Source organism: Mirounga angustirostris, unplaced genomic scaffold (assembly GCF_029215605.1).
Source record: "Mirounga angustirostris isolate CCGP_5_RB_7025 unplaced genomic scaffold, mMirAng1.0.hap1 SCAF_2, whole genome shotgun sequence".
NCBI classification, from domain to species: Eukaryota; Metazoa; Chordata; class Mammalia; order Carnivora; family Phocidae; genus Mirounga; species Mirounga angustirostris.
The window spans coordinates 106939454-106961958 of NW_026991710.1; the positions used below are offsets into that span (position 1 = coordinate 106939454).

The 22505-nt window shown below is 36.7% G+C and overlaps 1 protein-coding gene and 1 long non-coding RNA gene across 6 annotated transcripts in view; one reads left to right on the forward strand and one right to left on the reverse strand.

Moving 5' to 3' along the window:
• The window catches only part of ABHD18 (abhydrolase domain containing 18), a 53845-nt gene that overhangs the window by 28479 nt on the left and 2861 nt on the right, over window positions 1–22505 (forward strand). For all 4 annotated transcript variants that reach the window (XM_064585049.1, XM_064585048.1, XM_064585046.1 and 1 more), the window contains 5 exons: window positions 7081–7219; window positions 9278–9367; window positions 10034–10135; window positions 19560–19938; window positions 20986–21148. In XM_064585049.1, the coding sequence (XP_064441119.1) occupies window positions 7081–7219; window positions 9278–9367; window positions 10034–10135; window positions 19560–19938; window positions 20986–21148 (873 nt within the window). The remainder of the gene's footprint in view (window positions 1–7080; window positions 7220–9277; window positions 9368–10033; window positions 10136–19559; window positions 19939–20985; window positions 21149–22505) is intronic.
• Window positions 20029–22505, reverse strand: part of LOC123848250 (uncharacterized) — a 28298-nt gene continuing 25821 nt past the window's right edge. For both annotated transcript variants that reach the window (XR_010409545.1, XR_006791728.3), the window contains 2 exons: window positions 21433–21538; window positions 20029–20255 (listed from right to left, as the gene is read on the reverse strand). This is a non-coding gene — a long non-coding RNA (uncharacterized LOC123848250). The remainder of the gene's footprint in view (window positions 20256–21432; window positions 21539–22505) is intronic.

Genomic DNA, 22505 nt, shown 5'->3' on the forward strand with positions numbered 1-22505 from the left:
TAAATTTAATAAGCAGATGTTATTTGGGGAGAAAATTCTGTTATAAAACTGTAGTAGGAATGTTGACTTATTTTTATTTTAAGCTTTTTCACTTAAAATGTTTGATAAAGAGATAAGTAAGAAAATTTAACAGACTGATGGAATATATGTTTTATTTGTAAAATGGTAACTGAAGAAATGTTAAAACATTTTCCTTCTTAAAGTACATTTACTTCGTAAAATTAAACACCACTCTTTATTCTTACAATTTATGGTGTGGGTAATCTAAAGATAATCTCTTTTTGGTCTTTCAAAATGATGAACTTTGAAGGCGATTTTTTTGCGTTTCCATAATCTATATATTGTGTTTGGTTTTGAGTCACTGAATAAATGTTTGATCTAAGACACTGGGAAGATAGCAACAAAAAGACAAGGTCCTTACTGTCATAGAGCTTATATTCAAGGATGGGAGATAGGTAAAAATAAGTAAGATGATTTTGGATATTTACCAATGCCACGAAGAAAATAAAGCAGGGAAATCAAATAAAGAATAATAGAGGGTAAGTGCAGAGTTGGAAAAGTATTAGATATGAGGACATGACATAATGGGAAGGAGCCACCCAGGTGAAGACCTGGAGGAAGACTCAGAGGACGAATAAATGAAAAGCCTGATATAAGCATGAGGTGGGAGAGTAGTATAAGATGAGGTCAGAAATGAGGGCAAGGGCAGATTTATGAAGAGCCATGTGCTTTGAATTTTACTGTCAATGCAGTAGGAAATCTTTGGAAGACTTTAAGCAGAGGAATGATCTGATTTGTGCTTTTAAAGGCTCATTTTGGCTTACTGGGACAAGAGTAGCAGCAGAAAAATTAAATAGGAAGCTATTGCAATAATGCAGGGAAAAAACAACTTTAAGATAGTGGCAGGGGAAATGGAAAGAAGTTCTAATGGATTTGAGATATAATTTAGAAGTTGAAATAAGACTTGTTGATAACTTATGAATATTGTTGGTAAGAAATCAAAAGTTCTGACTTGCACGTGTTAAATTAGTGATGTCTGTTAGATCTGCAGGTGAAGTTAAGTAGGGAGTTGGAAAGTTCTGGAGAGGTAGATATAGAAGTCACATGTTCCATGTGGTCATGACATGGAAGAGATATAGATGAAAGTGGGGTACATTGGAAGCAAACCTATATCCTATGAAGGATAGTTTAGAATAAACTTAGTGAGGGGCGCCTGGGTGGCTTAGTCTGTTAAGTGTCTGAATCCTGATCTCAGCTCAGGTCTTGATCTCAGGGTTCTGAGTTTGAGTTCAAGGCTTGGAGCCTACTTTAAATAAATAAATAAATAAATAAATAAACAAACAAACAAACAAACAAGCATACATATTTATGTATAAGTTATACACACACACACACATATATAAAAGAATAAACTTTGTGGAATGTGAAAATTAATGTCCAAGCTAAAAGTTAAAGAATTCTTACTCTGCTGGGGATTCCTGGGTGGCTCAGTCGGTTAAGCATCTGCCTTTGGCTCAGGTCATGATCCAGGGTCCTGAGATTGAGTCCTACATCAGGCTCCTTACTTGGCAGGGAGCCTGTTTCTCCCTCTGCCTGCTGCTCCCCCCCTGCTTGTGTTCTCTCTCACACAAATAAGTAAATAAAATCTTTTAAAAAAATGAATTAAAAAAAAAAAAAAAAGAATGCTTACCCTGGAACCAAGTTCTGAATTCAGAACTAGGCATGTCATTTTTACCCTGTTTATTGGTGCTTAAAAACCCAAAAGAGTTTATTGAGTTGTAGTTAGAGGCAGCATGGGTTTAATGGAAAGTCTTTGACTTTGGAGTCACACAGACATAGGTTGCAATTGTAACTTGCCATTTAATAATTGTATGACCTTGGTCTAAGTATCTGTTACCTACCTCATTTATAAAGTGGAAATACTATATAATTTCTTCCATACAGAATTGATGTGAGAGTCGTGTTTATAAAATATTCTATCACATATCATATATCCAAGAAATATAATATTTGATTTTTTTCAAGTAATTCATTGTAAGAAATGGCTTGCAATTTAAATAATAAACAGTTATTTTTTATCTCTTTTTAAAAGGCATCTTATGCCTATTTTCAGTGCTTAAACATTTTGAAACTGGGTCCACTGTTATAAATAACTACTGTCCCAGAACCCCACATCGGTAACTTTTAGATAAAAGAGCAAACTGAGGTATACCTGGGAATTCAAACTTCCATACCAGGCCAAAATAAATAATCAGGGGAATTATGTGATAATAAATAGAAAATTGGAATGATGATAAGAAAATATAAGGATACATGGGCTCTTTTATGAGGAAGTACATGTATGATCTGTTTTGACAGATTTTCCATAAATTCTGCCTTATGGAACTTAGAGCTCTGAGAGGATGTGGTAGAAGAGTGGATATAAGCTCTTTGCGGGCAAGAATTCTGTTTTTCATAACTTGGCATTCTTATGACACCTAGTTGTTTGTGCATAATCACGCTACATATACATATAATAAACAACCATTGATAAAATGAATTTTTGTACACCTTGACAAGGTTTCATCCAGAAGCCAATCATGTATGTCTTTATATGAACTAAATTTTGAAAACAGACTCTAATTTGGACACTTCAGTAATAAGATAGTAGTATTTTTTATCACTATACAGACATACCCTGGAGATATTGTGGGTTCAGTTGCAGACCACCGTAATAAAGGGAATATTGCAATAAAGCAACTTAAATGAATTTTTTGGTCTCCAGTGCATATAAAAATTATGTTTACACTATACTGTAGTCTGTTAAGTGTGCAATAGCATTATGTCTAAAAAAACAGTGTACATACCTTTATTTAAAAATATTTTATTGCTGGGGCACCTGGGTGGCTCAGTCGTTGAGCATCCGACTCTTGATTTTGGCTTGGGTCATGATCTCAGGGTCGTGGATCAAGCCCTGTATCGGGTCTCCCTGTTCAGTAGGGAGTCTGCTCTTCTCAATCTCCTGCTGGCCCCCCATCTCTCTCTCACTAAAATAAATAAATGGATCTTTAAAAAAATATATTTTATGACTCCCAGTTATGGAATGAATAAGTCACAGGAATAAAAGGTACAGCATAGGGAATATAGTCAGTGGTATTGTAATAGCACTATATGGTGACAGATGGTAGCTACACTTGTGGTGTGCATAGTATAACATATAGACTTGTCAACTCACTATGTTGTACACCTGAAACTAATGTAACATTGTGTATCAACTACAATAAAATAAAATAAGCTTTATTGCTAAAAAATGCTAACCATTATCAGAGCTTTCAGCAAGGCATAATTTTTGCTGGTGGAGGGTCTTGCCTCAGTGTTTATGGCTGCTGACTGATCAGGGTGGTGGTTACTGAAGGTTGGGTGGCTGTGGTAATTTCTTAAAACAATAATGAAGTTTGCCACATCAATTTACTCTTCCTTTTGCAATTTCTCTGAAGCATGTGATGCTGTTTCATAGCATTTTACCCACAGTGGAACTTTCAAAATTGGAGTCCATCCTCTCAAACCCTGCCACTGATTTATCAACTAAGTTTATGTAATATTCTAAATCCTTTGTTGTCATTCAGCAATTTTCACAGCATCTTCACCAAGTTTAGATTCCATCTCAAGAAAGCATTTTCTTTGCTCATCCATAAGAAGCAGTTCCTCATCCATTAAAAGGTTTATCATGAGATTGCAACAATTCAGTCTCATCCTCAGGCTTTACTTCTAATTCTAGTTCTTTTGCTATTTCTACCACATCTGCCGTTACTTACTCCACTGAAAGTCAAAGTCATCCATGAGGGTTGGAATCAAATTCTTCCAAATTCCTGTGAATGTTGATATTTTGACCTCTTCCTGTGAATCACAAGTGATCTTACTGGTATCTAGAATGGTGACCCCTTTCCAGAAAATTTTCAATTGGCTTTGCCCAGATCCATCAGAGGAGTCACTGTCTATGGTAGCTATAGCCTTATGAAATGCAGTTCTTAAATAATAAGACTTGAAAGTCAAAATTATTCCTTTACCCATGGACTGTAGAATGGATGTTGTGTTAGCAGGCCTGAAAATATTAATCTCGTTGTACATCCCCATCAGAGCTCTTGGGTAACCAAGTCATGTTTTGGAAGGAATCTTTTTTACTGAGCAAGTAGGTCTCAACAGTGGGCTTAAAATATTCTGTTACCATGTTGTCAACAGATGCACTGTCATCTAAGCTTTGTTCCATTTATAGGAGAAGGCATAGTAGATTTAGCATAATTCTTAAGAGCTCTAGGATTTTTGAAATGGTAAATGAGTCCTGGCTTCAACTTAAAAGACACCAGCTGCATTAGCCCCTAACAAGAGAGTCAGCCTCTCCTTTGAAGCTTTGAAGCCAGGCATTGACATCTCCTCTCTAGCTATGAAAGCCCTAGATGGCATCTTCTTCCAACAGAATGCTATTTTTCAACATTGAAAATTTGTTGTTGAAGGGTGTCTGGGTGGCTTGGTCAGTTGGGCATCTGCCTTCTGTTTGGGTCGTGTTCCCAGGGTCCTGGGATTGAGCCCCACATCCGCCTCCCTGCTCAGCGGGGAGCCTCCTTTTCCCTCTCCCTCTGCTTCTCCCCCTGCTTGTGCTCAATCTCCCTCCCTCTCTCTCTCTGTCAAATGAATAAATAAAATCTTTAAAAAAAGAAAGAAAGAAAGAAAATCTATTGTTGGATTTGGTGGCTCAGTTGGTTAAGCTTCTGACTTCTGATTTTGGCTCAGGTCATGATCTCAGGGTCATGGGATCGAGCCCTGCGTCAGGCTCCGCGCGCTGTGGGGAGTCTGCTTGAGGATTCTCTCCTCCCTCTCCCTCTGCCCCTCCCTCCACTCGCATGCTCTCTCTCTCTCAAATAAAATAAATAAAATTAAAAAAAAAAGAAAATCTGTTATTTAGAGTAGCCCCCCTCATTAATTATCTTAGCTAGATCTTCTGGATAACTTGGCTGTAGCTTCCACATCAGCACTTACTGCTTCAGCTTGCACTTTTATGTTATGGAGATGGCTTCCTTTCTTTTCTTTTTTTTTTACAATTTATTTTATGGAGAGTGTGCGAGAGTGGGGGAAGGAGCAGAGGGAGAGGGAGAGAATCTCAAGTAGACTCCCCACTGAGTGTGTAGCCTGAAGTGAGGCTTAATCTAGGGACCCTGCGATCATGACCTGAGCTGAAATCAAGAGTTGGTCGCTTAACCAACGGAGCCACCCAGGTGCTCTGATGCCTTCTTTTCTTAAACCTCATGAAGCAACTTTTTTTTTTTTTTTTTTAAGATTTTATTTATTTATTTGACAGAGAGAGAGAGCACACACAGGCAGGGGGAGTGACAGGTAGAGGAAGAGGGAGAAGCAGACTCCCCACAGAGCAGGGAGCTGGATGCAGGACTTGATCCCAGGACCCTGGGATCATGACCTGAACCGAAGGCCGCAGCTTAACCAACTGAGCCATGCAGGCACCCGAAGCAACCTCTTTTAGCTTCAAACTGTTCTTCTGCAGTTTCCTCACCTCCTCAGCCTTCATAGAATTGAAGAGAGGTAGGGCCTTCCTCTGGAATAGGCTTTGGCTTAAGGGAATGTTGTGGCTGTTTCGATTTTCTATCTAGACCAGTAAAACTTTCTCTGCATCAGCAAGAAGACTATTTTGCTTTCTATTTTGTGGGTTTACTGGAGTAGTACTTTTAATTTTCTTCAAGAACTTTTCCTTTGCATTCACAATTTGGCTGTTTGCTGCATGAGGCCTAGCTTTTAGCCTATCTCAGCTTTTGACATCCCTTCCTCACTGAGTTTAATCACTTCTAGCTTTTGATTTCTATTCATTTATTTGTTTGTTTGTTTTTATTTTTTTTAAAGATCTTTTATTTATTTGACAGAGAGAGACACAGTGAGAGAGGGAACACAAGCAAGGGGAGTGGGAGAGGGAGAAGCAGGCTTCCCGCGGAGCAGGGAGCCTGATGTGGGGCTCGATCCCAGGATCCTGGGATCATGACCTAAGCCGAAGGCAGATGCCCAACGACTGAGCCACCCAGGCGCCCCCCCCCTAAAAAAATCATTTAAGTACTTCTAAGGAAATGTATTTATATGTAAAATTAATTTCTAAAGACAGGAAATTCTAGTTGAATTGGTCTTTAAGTTAATCAAAACATGTATTTTTATAAAAAATTACTTTTCCAACCAACTTTTAATTATAAAATAAATAAGTCATGGATTTGAAAAGTACAGCACGGGGAACATAGTCAAGAATATTGTAATAACATTATATAGTGACAGATGGTGACTACAATTACCATGGTGAGCACTGAGTAATGTGTGTGTGTGTGTGTGTGTATCTGAAACTAATATGATGTATGTTAATTATACTACAATTAAAAAAATTTTCTGGTTGATTATATTCATAAATTGTGTATTTTGTGGAAATAAGCAACATATTTAAGATTTTGGAAATACATGAGTATTAGGTTAAATTCTTTTACATTGCTTTTTTTAAAATCTTCTGCTTTAAGTTCTATTGTAAAAATAGGAGGGACAAGTATGAATTGGTTTTTTCTAACAGTTTTTTTTTTAAAGATTTTTTATTTGTTTATTTGACAGAGAGGCACAGCGAGAGATTGAACACAAGCAGGGGGAGTGGGAGAGGGAGAAGCAGGCTTCCCACCAAACAGGGAACCTGACGCAGAGCTCGGTCCCAGAACCCTGGGACCACGACTGGAGCGGAAGGCAGACTTAGCTTAACGACTGAGCCACCCAGGCGCCCCTTTAACAGTTTTTTTAAGTGCTATCAAATAAATATTATTTCCTGGGCTTCAAAATAGTTAAATAATTGAAATTCAATAAAGATTCAATAAAGAGCATATATAGCTTTTAAAAATAAGTTTTAATTAATTGTAGAATAATGTTAGCACTTTAATTCCATCAATTTATTCCATTGTTTTACTTACCTAATCCGTCCTTTAAAAGAAAAACATGAAGTCTGGCTGCCTGTTGTAAATTTGCATATGTTAAAATGTAAATACATAAATAATTTTCTCTTTTGTCTTGTGAGGCTAGAAGGTCCAGCTTAAAAAACGTGTCTGACCTTTTTGTGATGGGAGGAGCTCTTGTTTTAGAATCTGCAGCTCTCTTGCACTGGCTAGAGAGAGAGGGTTATGGACCTCTAGGAATGACCGGAATATCCATGGGAGGACATGTAAGCCTTTTAATTTCAAGTGATATTTAATTGCGATTATGTTCATAAAACCTAGAGAATGTAGTTATTTTAAAATTTTACTTTAGGTGTGGAATTAATTTTAGTTTTGGCAAAAGCAGAAACAGGTTTCAAACTTTTGTTCCAATTATGATTTTTTTGGTATGATTTATGTAGACATTGATTGTACTACTTATTTCACAGCTATAGCTCAGATATTGGATTTAATATTTTATTAAAAGTTGATTTTAAAAAAAGAAAATAAAAGTTGATTTTTATAAAACTTACCTTTTCACATCTCAAGTATAAATATGCTGTTAAATTGGTGAAGATAATGAATTTGGAAAATACTTTTCATTTGTCTCTTATCTCTATCCCCAGGGTCACCAACCTATTTTACTTTGTCTTCTAGAGTGTACTAAAACAGCCTCCTAATTGGTTTCTCTGTGTCTCGTCTTTTCTCTCATTAATCTTCTTCTAAGTTTTTCTCCACACCATAACTAGAGTGATTTTCCTAAATCTCATCTGTGTTCTCTCCTACTTAAAACCTGCCAAAGGCTTGCTGTTGCACTGGGCTCTAGCTATGCTGGGTGCTAGCATCCCTCATGGGCCCTCTCATTCCTAGCCAAAATAGCAGTTTGCCCTCCTGGTTCCAATCCAGAGCTTACTTCCTATGAGGAGCTCTTCCTGACTCCCAGCCTAACCCCAGACTGTACTTCATCTCTCCTTAGTGCTTATTTCACTGCACTGTGATTACTTTCTTAGCAGTTTGTTCTCTCCATGAAGCAGTTGGTTCAGTAAGGGCTCGTAAATATGCTCTAGTTTGTTACCTGGACATATTAGCCACTCAGGACATTTCGAAAGAAACAAGTTTTTTTGTAAGTCATTTGAGTTATAAAATTAAGTTCAAAAACTGATTAAAATTCGAAAAAATTATTACACCGTGAACTTGAAGGGTGGAAAGGATTTCTTTTCCTCCCTAGTAGTGTTTCTATTTTTATGACCTAGATTGGGGTCTTATAACTTTCACCTGAATTACTTCCTATACTGGTTTCCCCACCTCAGGTCTTACCTGCTCTGATCAGTCCTATAAACTGCTTTTAGCTTCCTTGAATCACTTCTTTGACAGTGCTGCTCCTTTGCTCAGACCTCTTTGTTAATTTCCCATTATATACAGAGCAAAAGGGACCTCTAATCTGATACTGTCCAGTCTTTCCAGACCTAACTATCTCTCCCACCCCATTGGCTACATATGCCCTATTGACCAGCCAAACTAAAGTATATTGGTCGTTTTCCTACCTGCCTTTGCACTTTTTCACCATCTTGCCTTTGATCATATTGTCTTCTTTAAATGGAAGACAAGATCTCATCTTTCATTTCCCCTGAAAGACAGCCAGTTCATGAAGCCTTCTCTCATTCCTCTAACCAAAAATAACTTTTCCTTTTTCTAAACACACACATTACATTACTTTATATCACTTATATAATCTGTTTGTATTTCACCAAATTCTTGGCATTTTTCAAAGTCAGCCCCAAAGGTCTGAGGTTTTGTAGTTGTGATTTTGCTGTACCTGTGCAAGTCATTTAGGTAATGAATATGATCAGCCTGCTGCCCAGCATCTACATTTCAGCCTCTTTGCTCTATATTTATCCAGTAGAAAGTAGTTCTCTATGAAGGGTCTTGAGATTACTTAAAATTCTCCAACGTACTTTAATTATTTTCTAAGGGGGAAGTTATATGTCATTGAATTTGTGATTTGGGGAGTTTCAGAAGGCTACTAGACATTCTCAGGAGCATTTAGAGATTTTTTTTTTTTTTTAAGATTATATTTTTAAGTAATCTCTATACCCAATGTGGGGCTCGAACTTACAACCCCGAGGTCAAGAGTCCTGTGTTCTACTGACTGAGCCAGCCAGATGCCCCAAGTATTTAGAGATTTTGTGTTCATATCTTATCTCAGCAATTACTACCCAGACTACTTCTTAATATCAAATACTTTTCATTTTAATGAATAGAAATTTAAACAGAAGCTCTCTAACTGACTGTTAAACATATTGCAGATGGCTTCCTTAGCAGTATCCAACTGGCCTAAGCCCATGCCATTGATTCCATGTCTGTCTTGGTCCACAGCATCTGGGGTCTTCACTACGGTAATTTTAATTGCAATTAATATTTAGATAGCTATATATATAATTAAAGTTGTTTTTGGGGTTCCCAAAACCACCTCCAGGTTTGCTGATTCTCTAGAAGGTATCACAGGCCTTACCATATAGTCTGATTCATGACTAAGACTTATGATATCAAAAAGATACAATACAAAATCAGCAAAGGGAAAAGGCACATAGGGCAAAATCCAGAGGAAATCAGGCACAACCTTCCATTGGAATCTCACAGGATGTGTTTAATTCATCCAGCAATGGTTTGTGATAGTATGTGTGAAATGTCCATCAGTGAAACTGAGTTGAGCCTGGCAGCCCAGGCTTATCAGGGGTCAATCATTTAGGGACCCTCTGTCTCACATGTATGAAAATTCCAGATGGAAAGTACATATTCAGCAGAAACTACATTGTACAAGCAGTTTGGGCACAGTGACCCACCCTGTCATTTAGAAAGTTGTATATTGGGGTTAGGAACTGTTTATTAGTCAAGTTCCCAGATTCTAATCAAGGGCCAACATTGCAAGCAGGGCTTTCTAAAGATAGGAAGTTTCAAGCCTGCTATGTTTACTCTTTTCTGCACACTAATAATTAAAATTAAAATTATTGGACAAAATGTTTTATGGAGTGATGTGATCTTAACATAGTTTGTTATTTCAGGGTGTGCTAAGTAAATCGATTAATTGGAGGGAGCTAGAAAAGCAGTATTATACACAGACAGTTTATGAAGAAGAAATTATTCACATGCTTGAATACTGTGGAGTAAGTATTTTTAATCTCTGCATAACATTGGGGGGAAAAGTTGATTGTGTTTAATGATTCAAATTTTTTATTTTTTTTATTTTTTATTTTTTATTTTTTTTAAGATTTTATTTATTTGCGAGAGAGAGAATGAGAGACAGAGAACACGAGAGGGAGGAGGGTCAGAGGGAGAAGCAGACTCCCTGCTGAGCAGGGAGCCTGATGTGGGACTCGATCCCGGGACTCCAGGATCATGACCTGAGCCGAAGGCAGTCACTTAACCAACTGAGCCACCCAGGCGCCCAATGATTCAAATTTTTAAGAAGAATCACAAATTTGTTAAAAAGCAGTCGTACTTTTTAGTTTTTAAGATTCTTCATTTTAAAATAAAACATAGATACAAAAAATCATGCAATGCAAATGTATGGCTCATACCAATTGAATAGAAATTGACCACCTAGGCGTACCTAGGTGGCTCAGTCAGTTAAGTGTCTGTCTTTGACTCAGGTCATGATCCTGGGGTCCTGGGATTGAGCACCACGTCGGGCTCTCTGCTCATCAGGGAGCCTGCTTCTCCCTCTGCCTCTGCCACTCCCCCTGCTTGTGCATTCTCACTCTCTCTTTCTCTCTCTCAAATAAATAAATAAAATCGTTAAAAACAAATAAATAATTTTTTTAAAGATTAAAAAAAAAGAAAGAAAGAAAGTGACCACCCAGATAGTCCAGGATGGCAGGGGAGTAGGAGACCTTAGTTTTGTCTGGTCCCAGGAATTCAGCTACATACCTATCAAATCATTTTGAACACCTGTGAACTCAACTGGAGATCTAAGAAAAGAATAGCTGCAATTCTACAAATAGAAAAGCAACCACTTTCTGCAAGAATGACAAGATGGAAAAACTCACCTCAAAAAAGAGAACAAGAGGCAGTACTGACTGCCAGGGACCTAATCAGTATAGATATAAGTAAGATGTCAGAAATAGAGTTCAGAATAACGATTATAAAGATACTAGCTGGGCTTGAAAAAACACTAGAGGATCCCTTTCTGGAGAACTAAAAGAACTAAAATCTAATCAAGTCAAAATAAAAAAAGGCTGTTAATGAGATGCAGTAAAAAATGGAGGCTCTAACTGCTAAAATAAATGAGGCAGAAGACAGAATTAGTGATATATAAGACCAAACGATGGAGAATAAAGAAGCTGAGAAAAAGATAAACTACTGGATCATGAGGGGAGAATTTGAGAGATAAGTGATACCATAAAGTGAAACAATTTTAGAATAATTGGGATCCCAGAAGAGGAAAGAGAGAGGAGGGAGTGCAGAAGATATATTGGAGCAAATTATAGTGGAGAACTTCCCCAATTTGGGGAAGGAAACGGGCATCAAAACCTAGGAGGCGGAGAGAACCCCCTCAAAATCAATAAAAATAGGTCAACACCCCAACATATAATAGTGAAACTTGCAAATCTCAGAGACAAAGAGAAAATCCTGAAAGCAGCTCAGGGTAAGAGGTCTGTAACCTACAAAGGCAAGACCTATCCACGGAGAACTGGCAGGCCAGAAAGGACTGGCATGATGTATTCAGGGTGCTAAATGAGAAAAATATGCAGCCAAGAATACTTTATCCAGTTAGGATGTCATTCAGAATAGGAGTGAAAAAGCTTCCAGGACAAACAGAAACTAAAAGAATGGTGATCACCAAACCAGCCCTACAAGAAATATTAAAAGGGATCCTTTAAATGAAGAGAGAGCCCAAAAATAACACAGACCAGAAAGGAGCAGAGATAATATATAGAAACAGTGACTTTCAGGTATAACAATGGCACTAAATTCATATCTTTCAGTAGTTACTCTGAATGTAAATGGGCTAAATGCCCCAATCAAAAGACACAGGTATCAGATTGGATTAAAAAAAGCAAGACCCATCAATATGCTGTCTGCAAGAGACTCATTTTAGACCCAAAGACACCTCCAGATTTAAAGTGAGGCGGTGGAAAACCATTTATCATGCTAATGGACATCAAAGGAAAGCTGGGGTGCCAATCCTTCTTTCAGACAAACTAGATTTTAAACCAAAGACTGTAATAAGAGATGAGGAAGGACACTGTATCATAATTAAAGGGTCTATCCAACAAGAAGAGCTAACAATTGTAAATATTTATGCCCCTAACATGGGAACAGCCTATTACATAAGCCAATTAATAACAAAATCAAAGACACACATCAATAATACTACAATAATAATAGGGGACTTTTAACACCCCACTCACTGCAATGGACAGATCATCTAAGCAGAAACTCAACAAGGAAACAAGGGCTTTGAATGACACACTGGGCCAGATGGACTTCACAGATACATTCAGAGCATTCCATCCCAAAGCAACGGAATACACATTCTTCTCTAGTGCCCATGGAACATTCTCCAGAATAGATCACATACTGGATCACAAATCAGGTCTCATCTGGTACCAAAAGATTGGGATCATTCCCTGCATATTTTCAGGCCACAGTGCTTTGAAACTGGAACTCACTCACAAGAGGAAATTTGGAAAGAACTCAAATACATGGAGGCTAAAGAACATCCTAGTAAGAATGAATGGGTCAACCAGGAAATTAAAGAAGAATTTAAAAAATTCATGGAAACAAATGAAAATGAAAACACATCTGTTCAAAACCTTTGGGATGCAGCAAAGGCAGTCCTAAGAGGGAAGTATATAGCAATACAAGCCTTTCTCAAGAAACAAGAAAGGTCTCAAATATGCAACCTAACCTTATACCTAAAGGAGCTGGAAAAAGAACAGCAAATAAAGCCTAAACCCAGCAGGAGAAGAGAATTAATAAAGATTAGAGCAGAAATCAATGAAATAGAAACCAAAAGAACAGTAGAAAAAATCAATGAAACTAGGAGCTGGTTCTTTGAAAGAATTAATAAGATTGATAAACCCGTGGCCAGACTTATCAAAAAGAAAAGAGAAAGGACCCAAATAAATAAAATCATGAATGAAAGGGGAGAGATCATAACCAACACCAAAGAAATAGAAACAATTATAAGAACATATTATGAGCAACTATATGCCAAAAGATTAGGCAACATATTATGAGCAATTATATGCCAAAAGATTAGGCAATCTGGAAGAAATGGATGCATTTCTAGAGATGTATAAACTACCAAAACTGAACCAGGAAGAAATAGAAAACCTGAACAGACCCATAACCAGTAAGGAAATTGAAGCAGTCATCAAAAATCTCTCAACAAACAAGAGCCCAGGGCCAGATGGCTTTCCAGGAGAATTCTACCAAACATTTCAAGAAGAATTAATACCTATTCTTCTGAAACTGTTCCAGAAAATAAAAATGGAAGGAAAATTTCCAAACTCATTTTATGAGGCCAGCATTACCTTGATCCCAAAACCAGACAAAGACCCCATCAAAAAGAAGAATTACAAACCAATATCCCTAATGAACATGGATGCAAAAATTCTCACGAAGGTACTAGCCAATAGGATCCAGTTGGTAGGATCCTACACTGTTGGTGGGAATGCAAGAGAGGGAACACAAGCAGTACATTAAAAGGATTATTCACCAGGACCAAGTGGGATTTATTCCTCGGCTGCAAGTGTGGTTCAACATCTGCAAATCAATCAATGTGATACAGTACATTAATAAAATAAAGGAAAAGAACCATATGATCCTCTCAGTGTAGAAAAAGCATTTGGCAAAATACAGCATTCTTTCTTGATAAAAACTTTCTGCCATGTAGGGATAGAGGGAACATACCTTAATATCATAAAAGTCATCTATGAAAAGCCCAGAGTGACTACCCTTCTCAATGGGGAAGAACTGAGAGCTTTTCCCCTAAGGTCAGGAAAACTACAGGGATGTCCACTATCACCACTGTTGTTCAACATAGTACTAGAAGTCCTAGCCTCAGCAATCAGACAAAAAGAAATAAAAGGCATCCAAATAGGCAAAGAAGAAGTCAAACTCTTACTCTTCACAGATGATGTGATACTGTATGTGGAAAACCCAGAAGACTTCACACCAAAATTGCTAGAACTCATACAGGAATTCAGCAAAGTGGCAGGATATAAAATCGATGCACAGAAATCAGTTGCATTTCTATACACCAACAACAAGACAGAAGAAAGAGAAATTAAGGAGTTGATCCCATTTACAATTGCACCCAAAACCATAAGATACCTAGGAATAAACCTAACCAAAGAGGCAAAGGATTTGTACTCAGAAAACTATAGAATACTCATGAAAGAAATTGAGGAAGACACAAAGAAAAGGAAAAACGTTCCATGCTCATGGATTAGAAGAACAAATATCGTTAAAATGTCTATGCTACGTAGAGCAATCTATACATTCAGTGCAGTCCCTATCAAAATACCATCAACTTTTTTCACAGAGCTGGAACAAATAATCCTAAAACTTGTATGAAACCAGAAAAGACCCCGAATAGCCAAAGGAATGTTGAAAAAGAAAAGAAAAGAAAAGCTGGTGGCATCACAATTCCAGACTTCAAGCTATAATCATCAAGACAGTATGGTACTGGCACAAAAACAGACACATAGATCAATGGAACAGAATAGAAAACCCAGAAATGGACCTTCAAATCTATGGTCAACTAATCTTTGACAAAGCAGGAAAGAATATCCAATGGGAAAAAGTCTCTTCAACAAATAGTGTTGGGAAAATTGGACAGCCCCATGCAGAAGAATGAGACTGGACCATTTCCTTACACCATACACAAAAATAGACTCAAAATGGATGAAAGTCCTAAATGTGAGACAGGAGTCCCATCAAAATCCTAGAAGAGAACACAGGCAGCTACCTCTGTGACCTTGGCTGCAGCAACTTCTTGCTAGATATATCTCGAAAGGCAAGGTAAACAAAAGGCCAAAATGAACTACTGGGATTTCATCAAGATAAAAAGGGTTTTTGTTTGTTTGTTTAAAGATTTTTTATTTATTTATTTGACAGACACAGCGAGAGAGGGAACACAAGCAGGGGGAGTGGGAGAGGGAGAAGCAAGCTTCTCACTGAGCAGGGAGCCCGACGTGGGGCTCGATCCCAGGACCCTGGGATCATGACCTGAGCCAAAGGCAGCCGCCTAACTACCGAGCCACCCAGGCGCCCCAAGATAAAAAGGTTTTGCACAGCAAAGCAAACAGTCCACAAAACCAAAAGACAACCGACAGAATGGGAGAAGATATTTACAAATGTCTTATCAGATAAAGGGCTAGTATCCAAAATCTATAAAGAACTTATCAAGTTCAACACCCAAAGAACAAATAGTCCAGTCAAGAAATGGGCAGAAGACATGAACAGACATTTCTCCAAAGAAGACATACAAATGGCCAACAGACACATGAAAAAATGCTTGGCAGCAGGGTAATCCAAATCCAAATCAAAACCACAATGAGATACCACCCAAACCAGTCAGAATGGCTAAAATTAACAAGTCAGGAAATGACAGATGTTGGTGAGGATGTAGAGAAAGGGGAACCCTCCTACACTGTTGGTGGGAATGCAAGCTGGTGCAGCCACTCTGGAAAACAGTATGGAGGTTCCTCAAAAAGTTAAAAATAGAGCTACCCTAAGATCCAGGAATTGCACTACTGGGTATTTACCTCAAAGAAACAAATGTGATCTGAAGGGGCACATGCACCCCAGTGTTTATAGCAGTAATGTCCACAATAGCCAAACTATGGAAAGAGTGCAGATGTCCATCAACAGATGAATGGATAAAGATGTGGTATATATACACAATGGAATACTACTCAGCCATCAAAAAAATGAAATCTTGCCATTTGCATCAGTGTAGATGGAACTAGAGGGTATTGTGCTAAGTGAAATAAGTCAGTCAGAGAAAGACAGTTGTCATATGCTCTCATGTGGAATTTAAGAAACAAAACAGAGGGTCATAGGGGAAGAGAGGAAAAAATTTAAAAATGTAAAAAAATTAAAAAGAAAAGCAAGAAGTGGACCAACCAACCCAGAAACCACTTCCATGTGTCCTAATTAAAAAGCCCTTCTCCCCCCACTATTAATCATAATCCTGATTTTTATAGTAATTACTTCCTTCTCTCTTTAAAATAATTTTATTGTCCAAATGTGTATCCTTAGACACAGTTCTTTTATTTGTGCTTTTAAGTATCTTTTAATTTGTAAATTCTCTTCTATTCCTTTCCCTTTTTTTATAATTTATCTATTGAAGTTTTAGGCTATTTATGTGTAGAATTTTTCACATTCTAGCCATTTTTTTTTTTTTTAAGATTTTTATTTGTCAGCACAAGCAGGGGGAGCAGCAGGCAGAGGGAGAGGGGAGAAGCAGACCCCCTACCGAGCAAGGAGCCTGATGTGGGACTTGATCCCAGGACCCTGGGATCATGACCTGAGCCGAAGGGTGATGCTTAACTGCCTGAGCCACCCAGGTGTCCCAAGCGTAGCTATTTTTTTATTGCATTCTCATGGTACAGTTTAGCATGTTCACGCATGCTCTGTATTGCCTGAAAGTTGGCAGCTGGGTCTAGAGTCGATTAAATTCAGTTGTTTCTTTGGTAGGAGTATAGGAAACACATAATGTCTGGTTGTCTCTATTTTGTGATGTAAGCCTCCACTGATGTTTAATACATAGCTATGTCTATTAATTAGTGGAGGGCTGCAAAATGCTGATATTCTAATTCTGTCATTTCTTTTTTATTTATTTGTTTGAATGCTTGTATAAAAAGGCACTTATCTAGCTATTATTTGGTTACCTAGTAGTTCAGTTCATATAGGAAAGGCAAGATAAATGCTTGATTCTTTACCATAATCTACCAGTTTTCAGGATAACGAATTGGTTCCCTCTTAGTCTCCTAAGGTAACCAGTTCCTTTCATGAATTTTTTTCTTTTTCTGAATTTTTAATTTTACACATTGAGTTTGGAAGTTACTGAGAATCTCAAGAAATATCAGAAAGGAAACGAGAATATCTGCTATCAATTAGGACTTTTTATAATTATGCCACTATAAATCTCACTCTTATAAAGTAAGTCTATCTTGTATAGTTTTTTTTTTTTAAAGATTTTATTTATTTATTTGAGAGAGAGAATGAGAGACAGAGAGCACGAGAGGGAAGAGGGTCAGAGGGAGAAGCAGACCCCCCGCTGAGCAGGGAGCCCGATGTGGCACTCGATCCCGGGACTCCAGGATCATGACCTGAGCCGAAGGCAGTCGCCCAACCAACTGAGCCACCCAGGCGCCCCAGTCTATCTTGTATAATTACTTGCCTAAGAACTTTGTTACAAAATACCTCTACCTGCAAGTTAGTTCCTTGTGTTCCCCTGTACATATAAGCAAAAAGATGCCTATATTTGAGAGCTTACGAGAAAACTCAATGTGAAAATTTTTTGAAGGGAGAATCAAAAATTTTGATTGTCTGAAATGGCAGTGTGATCTTACCCAGCACTTTTTTTGTGCCTCTGACTCTTGGTGGTTATATACAAGTTTTTTTTGTCTCAGAACTAGTTCACAGTAATGCATAGTCAAGGAATGTTAAGATGGCTTCCTTCTTTTTTGTTATAAAAACTTTTTCCAATCAAAAGCAGTTAAAGTTGTTGGTCTACCACTCTAAGTAATTTTAGGGTGCTTGATCTTACATTTCTCAGTGTTTCTAAACTTCCTTTCCCTTTCCCTTTTATATTTCTTTGATCTGGATGACTTCAGTGATTTGTTCTGTTAGCCAGGTTGGTTTTTTTTTCCCCCTTGCCTTCAACCAATTTTTCCTTCCTTAATTTCTTAAATAGATTGTATGGTCATATAGTTCAAGCATCATGAAGTATAAAAAGACACATAATGAAACAAGTCCTACCCTTATTCCCAATTTGCCTAAGTCCTATCTCCCTCAATAACCCACTATTTATTAATATTTCAAGGAATTTTTCAAACCAATAGAAATATGAACTTTTTTCTTACCTTTTTTTATGGACTATACACAAATGTTTCCTTTTCTTTATTACTGCTGCAGAATAATCAACTATATGGGTGGATGTACCATGATTTATTAACCAGTACCCTGTTGATACTGTTTCTCATTTTCCCTAGTAACAAACAGTGCTGCAATGAATAAATTTGTACATATGTCATTTCACAAGTGTAAATTCCTGGAAATGTTGCATTTGTAATGTTACTAGATTTTGTCTAATTCTAGTTGTGTCAATTCATACTACCAGCAGGAACATGTGTATCTGTTTCCCCATAATCTCACAAATTCAGTATGTTAGCAAACTTAAGGGTTTTGTTTTGTTTTTTGTCAACCTGATGGTGAAATTGGTATTGTTTTATTTAATTTACTTAATTATAAGTGAAATTGGATATGTTTCTAAGTTTAAGAGCTATATATGTTTCATTGTCTGTGACCTTTATGTGCATGTCCTTTGCTCACTTTTTCTACTGTCATTTTGGGCTTTGTATTAACTTCTAGCTCTTAATAAATTAAAGGATTAGCTCTTTGTCATGTAAGTTACAAATATATTTTCCCAGACTGTCATTTTTTTTTCTTTTGACTCTGCCCTTAGTATTTAACAGAGTTTATTTTTACTTAAATTACATTGTACTTACAAGTCCTTAAACTTAGTACATACTTTTGAGATTTTAATAGGCAATATTTTTTCCTTGATAATTCTTCATTCTTCTTAGTTCAACCCGAGAAAGAGATTTGAGGTGGCTGATGTATTACTGCCAGGATACACTCTTAAGGCTTTTGGAAGTTCTAAGATTCAGGCAGATCATGATTTCAAATCTTTGGCAATAAAAACATGATGCAGACTAAATGATACCCTTTACTGTTTAAGAGGAGACATTTAGCAATATAGTATAAGTCTTTTATTTATCTTAGTCCTCAGATAAATTTTGACATCTCTTTATTCTTTGTTACTGTTTAAGTTGTGGTAAAATATATGCAACATAAAATGTACTATTTCAACCATGTTTAGGTGTACAGGTCAATGTTGTTATTAAGTGCATTCACATTGTTGTGCAACCATCACCTCTGTCCATCACCACCATCCATCTCCAGAACTTTTTCATTTTACTCAACTGAGACTCTGTACCCATTAAACAGTAACTCTTCATTCCCCTCCTTCCAGCGCCTGGCAATCCCCACTCAATTGTCTGTCTCTATGAATCTGACTACTCTAGGTACCTCATAAAAGTTGGAATCATACAATATTTGTCATTTGTGTCTGGCTTATTCATTTAGCATAGTGTCTTCAGGGTTCATCCATGTTGTAGTATGTATCAGAATTTCATTCCCTTTTAAGACTAAATGATAATCCATTGTATGTATGTACTACATTTTATTTATTCATTTATTCACTGATGGAATTTGTGTTTTGTCTTTAACAAGGTTGTTAAATAAAATGTATTTTATACTAAATGATGTTTTCTTTTATATATTCAGACAGATTCCTTCAAAATGGGACAAGAGTTTGTGAAACACTTCCCTATCAGTGCAGACAAGCTAACTAACCTTAATGTGGTTTCTAGAACTTTAAATTTAGATATGACAGACCAAGTTGTATCCCAAAAACCTAGTGAGTGCCATAAATCTAGTAAAACATCTATCAGTGCCACATCAGAAAGACTGTTGTTGCAAGATACCTCTAAGATGCAGTGCTTCAATCAAACGCTTTCAACCAACAAAAGTAATTATACAAGTTGCAGTCCTCAGTCATATCACCTACTCAGTAAAGAACAAAGAAGAAACAATCTTCAGAAAGAGTCCTTAATATTCATGAAAGGAGTCATGGATGAATGTACTCATGTGGCAAATTTCTCAGGTACCAATTTTTATGTGAAATTAATAATGTTTGCTGATGTGTAAATATTTGTGAAATATTTTTAAAGATGTTTACAAAATAATTTTATATTTTCGAGAACATGTTTATTGTTCGCTCCAGAATGTATTTTCCAGGATAAGTTGGTTATTTAAATGTATCATATTGGGGCGCCTGGGTGGCTCAGATGGTTAAGCGTCTGCCTTCGGCTCAGGTCATGATCTCAGGGTCCTGGGATCGAGTCCCGCATCGGGCTCTCTGCTCAGCAGGGAGGCTGCTTCTCCCTCTCTCTCTGCTGTTCCCCTGTGTGTGCTCTCTCTCTGTCAAAAATAAGTAAAATCTTAAATAAATAAATAAATAAATGTATCATATTTTATCCATGAAAATCTAAAACCATCTTATTAGTTAGTTAAAACTATATTGGATTTTGTCGGGGGCAGGGGGATGCGGTAATGGGGTGATGGACATTGGGGAGGGTATGTGTTGTAATAAGCACTGAATATTACATAAGACTGGTGAAGCACAGACCTGTACCCCTGAAACAAATAATATATTATATGTTAATTAATTGAATTTAAATTTAAAAATATATATTGGATTTTGTATCTTCTTTAGAATGTTCATCTCATTGTATTAGAGATGAATATTATGATATTATGCTATATTATTGTTGATTTTAACTTAATCATAAAGTTTTAAAGGGGCACCTGGGTGACACAGTCGGTTAAGCAGCTGCCTTCAGCTCAGGTCATGATCTCAGGGTCCTGGGATCGAGCCCCAGGTCGGGCTCCCTGCTCAGCGGAGGGTGTGCTTCTCCCTCTCTGTCTTCCCCCCCACCCCCTGCTCCTTGCTAGTCTGTGCTCTCTCTCTCTTTCTCTGAAATAAATAAATAAATAATCTTTTTTTTAAAAAAGTTTTAGTTTGACAGATGTTTCACTTAATGTACTGTCAAGTGTATTTTATTTTCTAATACAATTAATAGTATTTATATAAAAATCTTAGAGCTTTTTAAAGGTATGTATGTTGTATCTTTTAAAATTCTACCCCTAGTTCCAGTTGACCCAAGCCTCATTATAGTGGTTCAAGCCAAAGAAGATGCTTATATTCCACGAACAGGAGTTCGAAGTTTACAAGAAATTTGGCCTGGTTGTGAAATCCGTTATCTAGAAGGGGGTCATATTAGTGCTTATCTTTTTAAACAAGGACTCTTCAGGTAAGATGATTGGTCTAAACAGGTATCTATTTATTTACTTGTTTTTTGGAATATTTTTGCCTCAAAAAAATAGAGAAGATAGGGTATTTTTATTTTATGTTTTAGTCTTCTTTTTTCTTCCCTGCCTCCCTCAATTCTCACATTGTGGTACTTTTTCCTATCCCATCCTCTTCTTTTTTCTTTTAAAGAACTAGGGAAGTAGCATATATAGGCACATTTTATTGTGTGTTTTTACCCTCTTCAAATATTAATAGCCAAGTATTTTAGGGTATAGGGAGGAATACCAGGGTTTGTAAAACTTGCTTTTTCACTCCACTTTCTTCTCTCAGATGGCATGAGCATCTATGGAATAGTCCAGCGCTGTTTTTCAGTAGCAAGTGAATATTGAACCTTAAATGAGAAGTGAAATATTGGTTTTAATGTTAATAACTTTATATGACTCCAGTACTTAGTAGAAGTTATAAAAACCTTTATTCTATAACTCTAGTTTTTTGATAGCCTATATTATTTCTACTTCTCTTCAAATTCGATGGCAAAAGGTATCATTGGGATATATTTATCATTAATGGTTAAATAAATTCATTCACATGAAGTGCTTAGATCAGTGCCCTGGGCATAATGTGTCTCAAAACTGCCAGCTGTATTGCTATATAATAGAAGAATTGTGTGTATTATATGTCTGACATGTTTTAGCTCTTTTTAATCCAAGAAATAATTCTTTGTACATTGTCACTCATTTAGTTCATTTAAATAACCAACTTTTAGATGTCACCTTAAGTGTCCAATTAAAATATTAAAATATTAATATTAAATACTAATATATTAAATATATATTAAATAATATAAATATATTAAAACATATTAATATTAAATACTAATATAGTAAAACACTCTGTGAAGGTAATATTGGAAACTAAGGCTTTTGCTTTTAGTTCAGTTGCTAGGAACATGTGTTTTTCTGGACAAAAAGCATCCTTATCATAATTTATGAAATAGGTTGAATACTACATTATGAAAAGTTATATAGCCAATTAATTTTCAACATGTCACATACCTACATATATATTTTATATTGCATATATATATTATATAAATGCATGTATTATGTAAGTTCTAAGGCACCAAAAAAGTACATCACAGAAAAGGATGGTACTTCTGAATTCATCATCAGTTGCAAGCACATTTGAGATTTTCTGCAGCTGTGGTGAAGTTACACGGATCCAAACACCCACCCTCAGGTACCTGCCTCTTTCAAAGTTAGTTGGAGAGGAAGTCAGGTTGCAAGCCACAGGTCACTTTGGAAGTAACTTATAAGAAAAGTACTATCTTCCTTTTTTGCTCATTACAGTTTTTCTTT